We start from the raw sequence: 14,924 nt of genomic DNA on the forward strand, positions 1-14,924 counted from the left end.
CTATCACAGTGCAATCCGTTTTGTCACCAAAGCCCCATATACTACCCACCATTGCGACCTGTACGCTCTCGTTGGCTGGCCCTCGCTTCATACTCGTCGCCAAACCCACTGGCTCCATGTCATCTACAAGACCCTTTTTGCCTTTACCTCCCTTATCTCACCTCATTTGCTCACATCGTATATAGACTTGTTTATACTGTATTATTGACTGTATGTTTGTTTTACTCCATGTGTAACTCTGTGTTGTTGTATGTGTCGAACTGCTTTGCTTTATCTTGGCCAGGTCGCAATTGTAAATGAGAACTTGTTCTCAACTTGTTGAGAACAAGTTCTCATTTTCAACTGCGACCTGGCCAAGATAAAGCATAGCAGTGTGAACAGACAATACATAGTTACACATGGAGTAAACAATTAACAAGTCAATAACACAGTAGAAAAAAAGGAGAGTCTACATACATTGTGTGCAAAAGGCATGAGGAGGTAGGCGATTAATTACAATTTTGCAGATTAACACTGGAGTGATAAATGATCAGATGGTCATGTACACGTAGAGATATTGGTGTGCAAAAGAGCAGAAAAGTAAATAAATAAAAACAGTATGGGGATGAGGTAGGTAAAAATGGGTGGGCTATTTACCGATAGACTATGTACAGCTGCAGCGATCGGTTAGCTTCTCAGATAGCAGATGTTTGAAGTTGGTGAGGGAGATAAAAGTCTCCAAAGTCTCTAAAAGTATGTTTGTTTACTCCATGTGTAACTTTTGTGTTGTTGTATGTGTTGAACTGCTTTGCTTTATCTTGGCCAGGTCACAGTTGTAAATGAGAACTTGTTTTCAACTAGCCTACCTGGTTAAATAAAGGTTAAATAAATCAAATAAATACAACATTTAGGGGCTTCATAGATATGCACGCACAACTTTTCCATTTCTTTTATTTATTTCTATTTTTAAAAACAAGTTATTATTTTCGTTTCACTTCACCAATTTGGACAATTTTGTGTATGTCCTTTACATGAAATCCAAATAAAAATCCATGTAAGTTACAGGTTGTAATTCAACAAAATAGGAAAAACGCCAAGGGGGATGGCACTACACCTGTTGTTTTTATGAAGCATGTGAGAAATAACATTTGATTTGATATTTCTGTTATTGGGGAAAGAGACACACCTGTTAACTGGGCAGGCCAGCACTTAATCCAGAGGAATTTGCACCTGCAGCGGTTTGAGCCAGGTGGCCATAGGCACTGCGTGCATAAGGTCAAGAGAAGTCAATAAAAATACTCTAATCTGTTTTTTTCTTTTCAAAACGCTCCATTTAACTGAGCGAACAGTGTAGTCTCTCTTATTGGCGCAAGCGGAGAGCATTGGCTATATCCCAGTGAGTGCGCATATTCACTCTTCATCATTGTTGGGTCAGTTCCACTTGAAAGTTTGTTTTTTGACAATAATTTACACCTCCAGGTTAGATAAACATCATATTGTATTTCTCGTAGGCCTATTAAATGGATCTGACGATGTGGTTTTTATTGATCTGTTTGTCACACTTTTTTTTTTTAAACGGTTCTTAAGGACCTTTTTGGTTCTTTGGATGAGATTAAAGAATGCTTTACTAAAAAAAAAATCTATATATTGTCAACATAACAATATATAGATTGTTGTTGTATTTGTGATGGGTCACCAATCCAACAACACATGGCCTCATGAACTCTTCAAACCCCTCCAGATTTTAACTTCCTGCACATTAGCTGCCCTGGGAGAGGTTGTGAATGACCTCCTCTGTGCTGCTGATCCTAGGTATATCCACATCCTCATTCTCCTGGACCCGTCTGCAGCACTTGAAGCTGTCTGTGATCAGATTTTAACTGACTGCATGGACAGGCTTCTTGGAGTTTCCGGAACACCCCTTGCCTGGTTCCACTCATATATAATAGACAACGGTTTGTCTCCCGTGGCAACTCAAGGGACATTGGGGTAGTTACTTTGACATTGGGCTAGTTATTGTCAATGTGAAGCAGCAACAGCATAATTTTCAACTTATGTTTCAGGAATATGAATGGGACTTTCAACGTTAATTTCCAATAGTGTTCTAGCACTTACCTAGGTTAAAACTGCTGAATTAGTCCAAAAACTTGATGTGATTGATTTATTTGGATGATTTACCAGAAATCATGAAAATGGAGTTGACTTGCCAATAACAAGGCAAGTCAATTGTGAGAATCCTATAGGATTCTATTGGAAAAAACACTCATTGTAATAGGATTTTTTTTTACTTGGGGGCCAGGGCTCGGGGTTGGAACTTCCATTGCAGTGTGTAATGCAACCTAGTTTTATTTACACCATCTCAGCAGCTATCTTAGAAATATAACTTTGCTCTGTGCTTCTCTGAGCATGCACTTCGTAGCCTATAGGCTATGGATAATTTGAATGTTTTCTTTTGTAAAGACCATTAATGCATGATGAATAGGCTAGGCTAAGCTATGTAGAGCGTTTTCGAAGGTGTAGCTAGGCTACAGGTTGATGCACATTAGGTACATCATGTGGGGGAAGAACTTTATTATTTAAGGAATGGTAAATACTTAAATGGCGAGCCTACATTTATTTATAGGAAAGAGCGCCTCTCCACCTTTGACCTGGATTACCATAGCAACAGGGACGCGTCACCTATTGTCACTGATGTGACTGGTCAGGTCCTGCTAGGACTTGTCCATTGTTAAGCAGTGTCATTATTAAAAATATATTTTTTCAACCTCCTTTATTAGCTAACCTTGATGATAAAGAAAATATAAAAGCTGTAACATCAAATGTACAAGTATTTCCCGATAAAGTGTTTGTTAATAACAGGCTTACAAAATATAAATGGAACATGCCTGGCAACAATAGTATCTGGTGAAATGGCGTCTGGTTACCTAGTGCTCGGTTTATTTTAGCTATTTGATTAGCAAGCTATATTCAATAACCTTTGACTGTGAATAGAAGTTCATTCTCATTAGAATAAATAACGTCATTGTTATATATTTCAAAATGTCTGACTCAGAAGAGGACAGTCAAGATAAGCAACTTAAAATTGTAGTCATCGGGGACGGCGCATCAGGGAAGGTGAGGGATTTTCAAGCTAAATGAGCTAGCAAGCTAACAGACAGACTTGTTATTTTGAGTAGTGTTAATTTAGCTGGCTAGCTAGAAACATAACTATGTGGCTAATTGGGTAAAAATACTGTGCAGTAGGTAACTTTAGCTCAGAAGTATCTTACAGAATTTTCATACATAGCTGCGTGTGCAATGCCAACGTTTTGGCTATGCTTGTTAGCTGTTTAGCTAGCTAGTTAACGTTAACTAGTTAGCTCTTCAGCCAGGTAGAAGGGAAAACATCACCTAGGTTTGTCAGACAGGCAATGTTTCTGTTGTCGCATAACTATTGCCAATGATGCAATTTTGGGGGGTAATGTTAGTTACCGTCTTAATTTTGCACAACGGGCAGAGTAATGTTAATAGCTAGCTCTGGTCTGGGGTCGAAACGTTAGCTAGTTTACGACATGGAATCCAATCCCAGTTACTGTCAATGATGAGAGCTACCAAGCTACTTTCCTCTGAATTGTCTATTTAATAGGAACAGTGTCAACATACGGGACAATTACGCCTGTGGTGCGCAACATGTTGCCTGGCCACAGACGGTGACAAGGGCCACGTTTGTAGAACGTCATCATTCTTGAAGGAGACCGAAGAAGTCGCAGCCTAATCTGCCACATTTAGGGCTGATGAGTTCAGTAGGCTAATGTAATTGCTCTGATAGCCTATAGATTCTATGTGTTCAAAAAAGGTTTGAGCAGCTGAGTGCATCAACATGCCTAAACTAGGTTGGTTCATAAATGGGGTGAAAGTTGGAATATATTTATTCCTGGTACGGGACCGCCGATATACCACATTTTTGATGGGCATAATCATAGAATTACATGATCTCTGTGGGCCTAGTCGTAAAGATTTGTTTGAACTTTTTAAAATGTATTACCTTTTATTGTGGCATAAACACAACCAGTCATCATGTTTTTATTTAAGTCAAACAATCACTTCAAAGGGCATGTTCATCCACTCGCAACATACAGTATTTCCAGCCTCTAATGGAAAGAGACACAACACCAAAAAAGTGTATTGACATTTGCCAATTGTTATTAGGCAAGAATTTATGCATCCACTGCTGTCCTCACGTGTCTCGATGTTGGCCACTCATCTTTGCTTTGGCAAAATGTTGAATCACATCACATTTTGGCGCATAGGCTATACCACCCGTTTTCAAATCCATTCGCTCATTTTCTATGCGTCTTGACATGCGGTAATGATAAGTGGTAAATAGCCTACAGTTTTCTGGACATTTGTTTTTAATTATTGTGATAGGCTCATGTTTTACCGGTATGCCGTACACCTGCTATTTATTTTGCAGGACCACCTTACTGTCATCCCTGAATACATCTCAAAATATATGCTCCAATCTTCAATTCAGAATTGTTCAGAGGGAGATTGCCAAGGTGATCACCAGATCCATAAACTGCTTCGAAGCATATTGGATTTAAATCTGTCATGAATCCTGTTAATCGTACCTGACATTTAATCCAGGTTACATGTGCTGTTGGAGAGGTTTTCTGGAGAGCTTTGGACCGTAGTACTGGTTGTCTAATGTTACTTTGTTAGCCACTGATTACAGGTAGGCCACACGTGTGTGTGTGTGTGTGTGTGTGTGTGTGTGTGTGGAATACACAATAATTAAGTTGCTGTATTGCCTAGTACAAGGTGGCCTAACAGACTATCCTACATATAATGTTTAAAGCTTCTTTTCACAATCAATGTTGTAGGTCTAAGTTACAGGGAAATAATATGGGCCTCGGCCATTTACTCACACAGGCATAACATTCAATGTATATAAAATTGTGCCTAGAATGTAAAGCTTGATTGTTGAGTAGGCAAAAAAAGTGTAGCCTATATCTTAAAGCAAACCTTTCCTTGCTATATTCAGGAGTGAATGTTCTCATTTGACTCCCTGCTGCACAAGCGGTGCTTTAACATGACGGCTGGGATCTTGCAGTAATGACCGTTTCCTTCATACGAACCATGTCTGCCGAAATGGGATTGATCTCGTTCCAGATTGCACACACCTAAGGCTTACACTGAAAGCTTATCATTATTTTCTTCTATTACATTTGGAATTGAACCAACTGTGGTAGAAGTTTAGTTGGAAGAGGCATGGAGAGTTGTGCAGTGATAAAATGTTCAGGCGGCATCTGAATCGTTGTTGGGCGACTTGCTTGCTGTCAACAATGAGGCCAGTAATAAAACGAGTTACCATTATGGACACTTTCTTTAAAACAAAAACTAGAAACTCAAACCTCACCTAAAACTTTTAACATTCTATGCATAGGCTTTAGACCCAGCCTAGACTGTTTTAAACTGTACATATTTGATGAGTCTTTCATTCATTCATTCATTCATTCTCTTCTTGGTAGATATAGGCCTACATTTTCCAGACCTAGGCTCTATAGCCTACTTTGCAGAATAGCCTGAATGCAAATGCTCAGATTTATTTGAAGATACATTTTCATTTATTGGCAAATGGTTCATGAGACTGCTTGGTCTGCATGGTCATGATGCAGGTAACACAAATGTACCAACATTTGTCTTTGTCACAGCACAGACTGTTTGCAGCAAAGAGGTTGTCGTGACATTGCGGCAGCTGCAATGTTTCTTCTTCTCTGAATTCTGAAATGATTTTGAGTGCATTTTGGCTTCACTCGCCTGTATTGAAAGACGTTCCTCCCCCAAAATAAACAAAATAAATAGAGCAATACATGTAGTTCTGCTGCTGTATGCGTTGTGTCTGCAGACTATTCTCCCACTGCACACGATAACACCTTATGTAGTTTAGTCACCCAACCAAAGTATTTTGTTAATTTTAAAATCCGTCCGACGTCAACTTGGTTGTAAAACTGACTGTAAAACCCAGTCAGTTGATTATTGACAAGTTTTTCTAACACTTGATAAACAGGGCAAAGTAGAAATAGGCCTATAACAGTTAGGATCAGCTTGATCTCCCCCTTTTCATAAAGGACAAACGGTGGCTGCCTTCAAAGCAATGGGAACCCCAGAAAGGAGAGACAGGAGACAGCCTTAAAGGGTTAAAGAAGAAAGGGTCTAAACCATCTGACCCAGATGTTTTTTGGGAGGTCAAGTTTAAGGAGCTCCTTTAGCACCTTGGACTCAGTAACTGCCTGCAGGGAGAAACTTTGTTGCTGGGCAGGGAAAAAGAGGGACAAGCATCGGGGATAGTCACATTAGAAGGGCTGGGAGATGAGGAAATGTTGGATGGGCAAGGAGACATGGCTGAGTTGAACAGGAATCCTGACTTAAATGAGTTGGTGATTAAAGAGCTCAGCCATGTGCTTCTTGTCAGTAACAACCACATAATCAACATGAAGGGACATGGGCAGCTGTTAGGAGGGGGGTTTATTCTCTAGGTCTTTAACCGTTTTCCATAACTTCTTGTGGTTAGACAGAGAGAACTGCTCCTTAAAGTAACTAACTTTGGCCTTCCGGATAGCCTGAGTGCACTTACTTCTCATTTACCTGAACGAGAGCCAGTCAGCCTGAGTGCACTTACTTCTCATTTACCTGAACGAGAGCCAGTCAGCCTGAGTGCACTTCTCATTTACCTGAACGAGAGCCAGTCAGCCTGAGTGCACTTCTCATTTACCTGAACAAGAGCCAGTCAGCCTGAGTGCACTTCTCATTTACCTGAACAAGAGCCAGTCAGCCTGAGTGCACTTCTCATTTACCTGAACAAGAGCCAGTCAGCCTGAGTGCACTTACTTCCCATTTACCTGAACAAGAGCCAGTCAGCCTGAGTGCACTTACTTCTCATTTACCTGAACAAGAGCCAGTCAGCCTGAGTGCACTTACTTCTCATTTACCTGAACAAGAGCCAGTCAGCCCGAGTGCACTTACTTCTCATTTACCTGAACGAGAGCCAGTCAGCCTGAGTATGCATGTGCCGAGCCTTTCACCAAATGCAATTCTTGTGGTGGAGTAACTCTGCAAGATCATGGTAGAACCAGGTGCTGAACCTGTTTTTTAATGATAATTTTCTTTATGGGTGCGTGTTTGTTATCAATACCCCTGAAAATATCAAAAAAGATGGTCCAAGTGTCTTCAACAGAGGGGATCAAGCTGATCCTATACCATATTAGAGGCCAGTTTATGAAGGAAGGCTTGCTCATTAAAGTTTTTTTTTTAGCATGCGTCTATGACCAATCAGGACAGTTTGTTTCACTGAGCAGCCATTCATAACACAGGCTGTAAAACCGTGATCACAGTAAACACCAGACTGATACCTATCAGGATTATTTGAGAGGAAAACATCGATGAGAGTAGCCTTTTCTGGGTGTTTGGAGTCATACCTTGTGGGATTGGTATTAATCTGAGATATATTTAGGGAGTTCCATTGCTTTAGGACTAGGTCAGGTGATTTAAGCTTGTCCCAGTTTAGGTCACCTAGCAGGACAATTTCAGACTTAGTGTAAGGGGCCAGGAGAGCGCTTAGGGTAGGTAGGGCACAGGCCGGTGCTGATGCAGGACGATAGCACCCAGCAACAGTCAACAAAGAGCTATTTGAAAGTATAATGCTTAAAACCAGCAAATCACCAAGTCTGTCCCCAAACAATTTGGAGACAACCGAGCACTGAAGGTGTTCCTTGGTAAAGATTGCCACTCCCCCACATTTGGAAGATCTGTCTTGCTGAAAAAAATTTACCAGAAAGGTTAACATCAGTATTCAAAACACTCTTCCTTAATTAGCCATGTCTCAGTAATACCAACACATCTGGATTGGAGCTGTGAACCCACCCATTCAATTGATCCATTTTAGATAATACGTTTCCAGTGTTAATGTGCAGTTAACCATTGAGCTTGAAACACTCAACAAGTTTACTTTCTCAGACCTTTTCTTCAATTCAAGATTTTAGAGTCACAGGCTTAAGTTGAATGAATATATAAGGACACCGCAACCTATGTTGAAATAGCCAAGGGCATCTAATGAAAATCTGTCTTTCTGGTTAAGTCTCCAACAGCTTTCCACATCTGGATTGTACAATATTTGTCCATTTATTTAAAAAAAATCAAATTAAAATTGGTTGTTTATCATCAGCTAGACAACCATTATCAGGTCAAGCATTTCGCTACACCAGCATTAACATCTGCTAACCATGTGTATGTGACCAATAAAATTAGATTTGAACAGATTTAAGTCACCTGTAACTCGGCCACTCTAACATTCACTGTCTTCTTGGTAAGCAACTCCAGTGTAGATTTGACCTTGTGTTTTTAGGTTGTTGTCCTGCTGAAAGGTAAATTTGTCTCTGAGTCTGTTGGAAAGCAGACTGAACCAGGTTTTCCTCTAGGATTTTGCCTGTGCTTAGCTTTTTCTTTTTTTAAATCCAGAAACTCCCCAGTCCTTAACAATTTACAAGCATACCCATAACATAATGCAGCCACCACTCTGCCTGAAAATATGGCGCATGATAATCTGTTCTATTGGATTTGCCCCAAGATAACACTTTGCCACACTTTCCTTTTCACTATTACTTTAGTGCATTGTTGCAAACAGGATGCATGTTTTGGATTTGAAAAGGAAACCTGTATAGATTTTTTTTAAATCTATCAATTAGGTTAGTATTGCGCAGTAACTACATTGTTTTTGATCCATCCTCAGTTTTCTCCTATCACACCCTGAGCAGTTTCCTTCCACTCCGGCAACTGAGGAGTATCTGTATCTTTGTAGTGACTGGGGGTGTTGAGTCACCATCCAAAGTGTAATGAATAACTTCACCGTGCTCAAAGTGATATTCAATGTCTGCTTATTTCTACCCAACAACCAATAGGTGCCCTTCTTTGCGAGGCATTGGAAAACCTCCCTGGTCTTTGTAGTTGATCTGTATTTGAAATTCACTGCGATGCGGCTAGGGATACTGTCTGGGCCGGCAGCCTAGCAATGGTTAACACACTTAATTAAATGTCTTACTTACGTCGGTCATGGAGAACGAGAGCCCACAGTCCTTGGTAGTGGGCCGCGTCGGTGGCACTGTGTTATCCTCAAAGCGGGCGAAAAAGGTGTTTAGCTTGTCTGGAAGCAAGACGTCAGTGTCCCAGACGTGGCTGGTTTTCCCTTTGTAGTCCGTGATTTATCTGTAGACCCTGCCACAAACGGCTCGTGTCTGAGCCATTGAATTGCAACTCCACTTTGTCTGATTGTTTGATTGCTTTACGGAGGGAATAACTACACTGTTTGTATTCAACCATATTCCCAGTCACCTTGCCATGGTTAAATGCAGTGGTTCATGCTTTCAATTTTGCACATATGCTGCCACTGTCCACGGTTTATGGTTTGGGTAGATTTTAATCAGTGGGAACAACGTCCCCTATACACTTCCTGATGAACTCTGTCACCGTGTCCGTATATCCGTCAATGTTATTCTCTGAGGCAACCGGAACTTAACCCAGTCCGCAATCTTGAAGCATGGATTCCAATTGGACAGACCAGCGTTGAATAGACCTTAGCACTGGTACTTCCTGTCTGAGTTTCTACCTATAGGAAGGGAGGAGCAGAATGGAGTCGTGATCTCAATCATTCAAAGGTATTTATCAAGTCCTTTTTTACATCAGCAGATTCAGCTATACAGAAACCCAGCCTAAAACCCCAAACGGCAAGTAGCAGATGTAGAAGCATGGTGGCTAGGAAAAACTCCTTAGAAAAGGCTGGAACCTAGAAAGAAACCTAGAGAGAAACCAGGCTCTGAGGGGTGGCCAGTCCTCTTCTGGCTGTTCCGGGTGAAGAGGAACCAGGCTCTAAGGGGTGGCCAGTCCTCTTCTGGCTGTTCCGGGTGAAGAGGAACCAGGCTCTGAGGGGTGGCCAGTCCTCTTCTGGCTGTTCCGGGTGAAGAGGAACCAGGCTCTGAGGGGTGGCCAGTCCTCTTCTGGCTGTTCCAGGTGAAGAGGAACCAGGCTCTGAGGGGTGGCCAGTTCTCTTCTGGCTGTTCTGGGTGAAGAGGAACCAGGCTCTGAGGGGTGGCCAGTCCTCTTCTGGCTGTGATGTACATAGTACATAGCCACTTAAGGCCAGATTGTTCTTCAAGATGTTCAAATGTTCATAGATGACCAGCAGGGACAAATAATAATCACAGTGGTTGTAGAGGGTGCAACAGGTCAGTACCTCAGGAGTAAATGTCAGTTGCCTTTTTATAGCCGAGCATTGAATTCGAGACAGCAGGTGCAGTATAGAGCAACAGCAGGTCCGGGACAAGATGGCACATCCGGTGAACAGGTCAGGGTTCCCTAGCCGCAGGCAGAACATTTGAAACTGGAGCAGCAGCAAGACCAGGTGAACTGGGGACAGCCAGGAGTCATCAGGCCAGGTCTTGGAGCAGCTTCTGGGATGAGTTCAATTGTACGAACAAAGGATCCAGTTCGGGAAAGTGGTATTTCTGGTCGTAATGCTGGTGATTTACCACCGCTCTGATATCGGCTGTATGTAATAACACAAAGTGTTCTGGGCTAATAATGGAAGAAATAGCACAGAAAAAAAACTAAATACTGCAAAGTTGCTTAGAAGCTAGAAGCATAGCTGCCATGTCTGTCGGCGCCATGTGAACGAGGGCAGTACTGTTGCCAATTAAGATTCTCTCTATGTTGCAGCTGTATAACTTTTTGAGGATTTGAGGGCCCATGCCAAACCTTTTCAACCTCTTGAGGGCGGAAGAGGTGTTGACTCGCTGTCTTCACCCACCTTGCACGTGCAGACCACTTTTATGTCCTTAGTGATTTGGACATTGAGGAACTTGAAGCTTTCGACCCGTTCCACTGCAGCACGCCCCCCACATGGTGGGGAATTAACACCAGCCAAATGCTGGTAGATTTTAGTATTGGCTGGTAGAATTGACTGGTGGCCGTACAAAACATTTGGGAGCAGTTTGTGAGTGTGTCAGCCAGCACTGGAATAAATAATCTCAATGTTACAGTGGTGAAAAGCGGGGTGGGGTACAGCATAGGAGAACAAATGTATCTGCTATACATTTTTGGAGGCAGGTCAAATTTGGGTGGCCAAAAAGTATATTTCCCGCCCTGCCCTCCTGTTTCCTGTCGTCCAGGTGAATTCATAATTGTAAGTGTGGGGTTCAGAGATGAGGTAGTCATTAAAAAGTCATGTTAAACACTGTTATTGCACACATAGTGAGTCCATGCGACCTTATTATGTGCCTTGTCAATCACATTTTTACTCCAACATATTTAGGCTTGCTATAACAAAGGGTTTGAACACTTCAGATTTTCATTTGTAATGAATGTTTTAACAGTTTGAAGAACGTAATTCCACTTTGACATTGTGGGGTATTGTGTGGTATAAATGTAATATTTTATGTTCAGGCTGTAACACACCTTTCTGAAGGCGCTCTATGTAGATAGCAGGTTTAATTGTAGTCCCCTGTGCCTTCCCTTTTGGTGTGTTCCGTATGAGGCCCACGTCATAGGCCCACGTCATTTGCAGTTAAGGAACAGGCCTAGTTGTCATACAGAACACCACTCCAACACTCAAGCTTGTTCATAAGGCTTGAAATTCAATGAATTTAGTCGTTCGCTTAGCATGATTTCTCTCTGTTTCAGACGTCCCTCGCCACCAGGTTTGCACAGGAGGCCTTTGGGAAACAATACAAACAAACCATTGGCCTTGATTTCTTTCTGAAGAGAATAACTCTGCCAGGTAAGACCCCTTCATCCTTTAGGATTGCCGGCCTGCTCTGTACCACACCACAGATACAGGCATACATTTGCACATGCATGTACACACCTGTTATAGGCACACTGATCAAATCAAAGTTTATTTGTTGCGTGTGCCGTGCGCAGTGAAATGCTTACTTAAATGCTAACCAATAGTGCAAAAAAGGTATTAGGTGAACAATAGGTAACTAAACAAATAAAATGACAGTAAACGGACAGTGAAAAATAACAGTAGCGAGGCTATAGAAGTAGCGAGGCTATAAAAGTAGCGAGGCTACATACAGACACCTGTTAGTCAGGCTGATTTGAGGTAGTATGTACATGTAGGTATGGTTAAAGTGACTATGCATACAGTGGGGCAAAAAAATATTTAGTCAAGTTGTGCAAGTTCTCCCACTTAAAAAGATGAGGCCTGTCATTTTCATCATAGGTACACTTCAACTATGACAGACAAAATTAGGAAAAAAAATTTATTTGCAAATTATGGTGGAAAATAAGTATTGGGTCAATAACAGAAGTTTCTCAATACTTTGTTATATACCCTTTGTTGGCAATGAGAGGTCAAACGTTTTCTGTAAGTCTTCACAAGGTTTTCACACACTGTTGCTGGTATTTTGGCCATTTCCTCCATGCATTCCTCCACCCTACTTGTAGACCAGTCGAACGCCAATCCCGCCTCATCTCTTTCATGTTGGCTCTGTCATACGGTACGCTTTTAGTTTTCATAGGCTACCTAGCCAAAATTCTTGCTAGATGATCCAGAAGAAGATTGGGAGAATGTCATATGGTCAGATGAAACCAAAATATAACTTTTTGGTAAAAACTCAACTCGTCGTGTTTGGAGGACAAAGAATGCTGAGTTGCATCCAAAGAACACCATACCTACTGTGAAGCATGGGGGTGCTAGAGCATTGTATCTGGGTGCTAGAGCCGTCACTATATACCCTGGTTTGATTCCTGGCTGTATCACATTCGGCCGTGATTGGGAGTCCCATAGGGTGGCGCACAATTGGACCAGCGTCGTCCGGGTTTGGCCGGGGTAGGCCGTCATTGTAATAAAATGTGTTCTTAATTGACTTGCCTAGTTAAATAAAATATAATATGCTGCAGTGTCAGACTTTAAATATCTTAAATACTGTTTATGCATATCTCCAAGTATTTAGACATTATTAAAGTAGCCTTAATTAGTTTGCCAATCTTAGGTTGTGCCGAATTTTTTACACAAGGGATTAGAATTTCTCAATTTCTTTGCAAATTGTTTAAAAATATGTAGAATTTTGTATTTCCTTCCCTAGCATTTCAGGGTAGAACCAAACAATTTTGTTCCTTAGGTTATCTCAAGATTTACTTTCTTTCTTGGTAGCACCACATTGTGGAGAGTCTGCCCCTTCTCAACCTTATTCATTCTGAAAGCTGTTGTCCCTAGAGCAAACACCAGGCTTTCCCCTCCTCCATGAAGCCAATGCACAGCTTATGTCCAGAGGGGTGAGCCTTACATTCTGTGGGCACAGTACAGCGTAAATACATTTGAGTATTTTATATTTATCATTCTTTTATATTCATATAATGTATTAGTATAATGGCGATGGAGGGGATGGCTGACGTTTTACTCCAAATGTGCTATTTTTTTTTCCATTTTGTACATAATGTTGCTGCTACCGTCTATTATGACCGAACGAGCTTCGGGACATCAGAACAGCGATTACTCACTTCGAACTGGACAAATATTTTTTTCTTTAATGAATCCGATAGGAAGGATATACTGCTTTGTCAAGATGAGGCCCAAATCCCCGTCATCAGCTTGGAGAAAAAGGGGGAGGAGGGCGGGGTGCCTTGTAAGAATTTGCCAATGAGGGTAGTGGTGGTTTATCTAATCAGTATTATTGGCCAACGTACAATCATTGGAAAACAAACTGGATTTTCTACGATATAAGACTACCCTACCAAAGGGAAATTAAGGACTGTAATATCTTAAGTTTCACCGAGACGTGGCTGAACGATGACACGGATACTATAGAGCTGGCTGGCTTCTCTGTGCATCGGCAGGACAGAGCAGCTACGTCTGGTAAGACGAGGGGTGGGGGTGTGTGTCTTTTTGTCAGTAACAGCTGATGCCCGAATTTAATACTAAAGAAGTCTCGAGGTATTGCTCACCTGTGGTAAAATACCTCAGAGTGGTCTAAAGCTTATATCTACCAAGAGTATCTATATTATTTGTTGCCGTCTATCTACTACCACGAATCGATGCCGGCACTGAACAAGCTGTATAAGGCCATAAGCAAACAAGAAAATGCTCATCCAAATACGGAGCTCCTAGTGGCCGGGTCTTTAATGCAGGCAAACTTCAATCCGCTTTACCTAATTTCTACCAGCATCACATGTGCAACCAGAGGGGAAAAAAATTCTAGATCACCTTTACTCCACACACAGAGATGCATACAAAGCTCTCTCTTGCCATTCATTTGGCAAATCTGATCATACTTTTATTCTCCTGATTCCTGCTTAAAATCAAACCAAAGTAGGTAGTACCAGTGACTCGCTCAATACAGAAGTGGGCAGATGACGCGGATACTATGCTACAGGACTGTTTTGCTAGTACAAACTGGAATATGTTCCGGGATTCATCCAACGGCATTGAGGAGTATACCTCCTCAGTCACCGGCTTCATTAAATAAGTGCATCAACCCCACAGTGACCGTACGTACATTTCCCAACCAGAAGCCATGGAGCTGACATTTTCAAGGAGTGGGACACTAATCCTGACGCTTATAAGAAATCCCGCTATGCCCTCAGACAAACCATCAAACAGGCAAAGCGTCAATACATGACTAAGCTTGAATCCTACTAGACCGGCTCTGATGCTCGGATGTGGAAAGACTTTTACGGACTTCAAAGGTAAACCCAGCCGCGAGCTGCCCAGTGATGCGAGCATACCAGATGAGCTAAATGTCTTTTATGCTCGCTTCAAGGCCTGCAACACTGAAGCATGCACGAGAGCACCAGCTTTTCTGGATGACTGTGATCAAGCTCTCTGTAGCTGATGTGAGCAAGACCTTTTTAAACAGGTCAATATTCACAAAGCCGCGGAGCCAGATGGATTACCAGGATGTGTACTCAAAGCA

General features: G+C 41.8%; 1 protein-coding gene across 2 annotated transcripts in view; it reads left to right on the forward strand.

Moving 5' to 3' along the window:
• The first annotated feature begins 2,324 nt into the window (after positions 1–2,324).
• rab28 (RAB28, member RAS oncogene family) overlaps positions 2,325–14,924 on the forward strand; it is a 48,857-nt gene continuing 36,257 nt past the window's right edge. Inside the window, exons 1-2 of one of the 2 annotated variants that reach the window (XM_021624297.2) lie at positions 2,325–3,093; positions 11,689–11,785. In XM_021624297.2, the coding sequence (XP_021479972.2) occupies positions 3,019–3,093; positions 11,689–11,785 (172 nt within the window). In that variant the 5' untranslated portion in view covers positions 2,325–3,018. The remainder of the gene's footprint in view (positions 3,094–11,688; positions 11,786–14,924) is intronic. The other variant, XM_036937889.1, reaches the window with a different exon arrangement.

This window comes from Oncorhynchus mykiss, chromosome 12 (genome assembly GCF_013265735.2).
Source record: "Oncorhynchus mykiss isolate Arlee chromosome 12, USDA_OmykA_1.1, whole genome shotgun sequence".
In the NCBI taxonomy this organism is placed as follows: domain Eukaryota; kingdom Metazoa; phylum Chordata; class Actinopteri; order Salmoniformes; family Salmonidae; genus Oncorhynchus; species Oncorhynchus mykiss.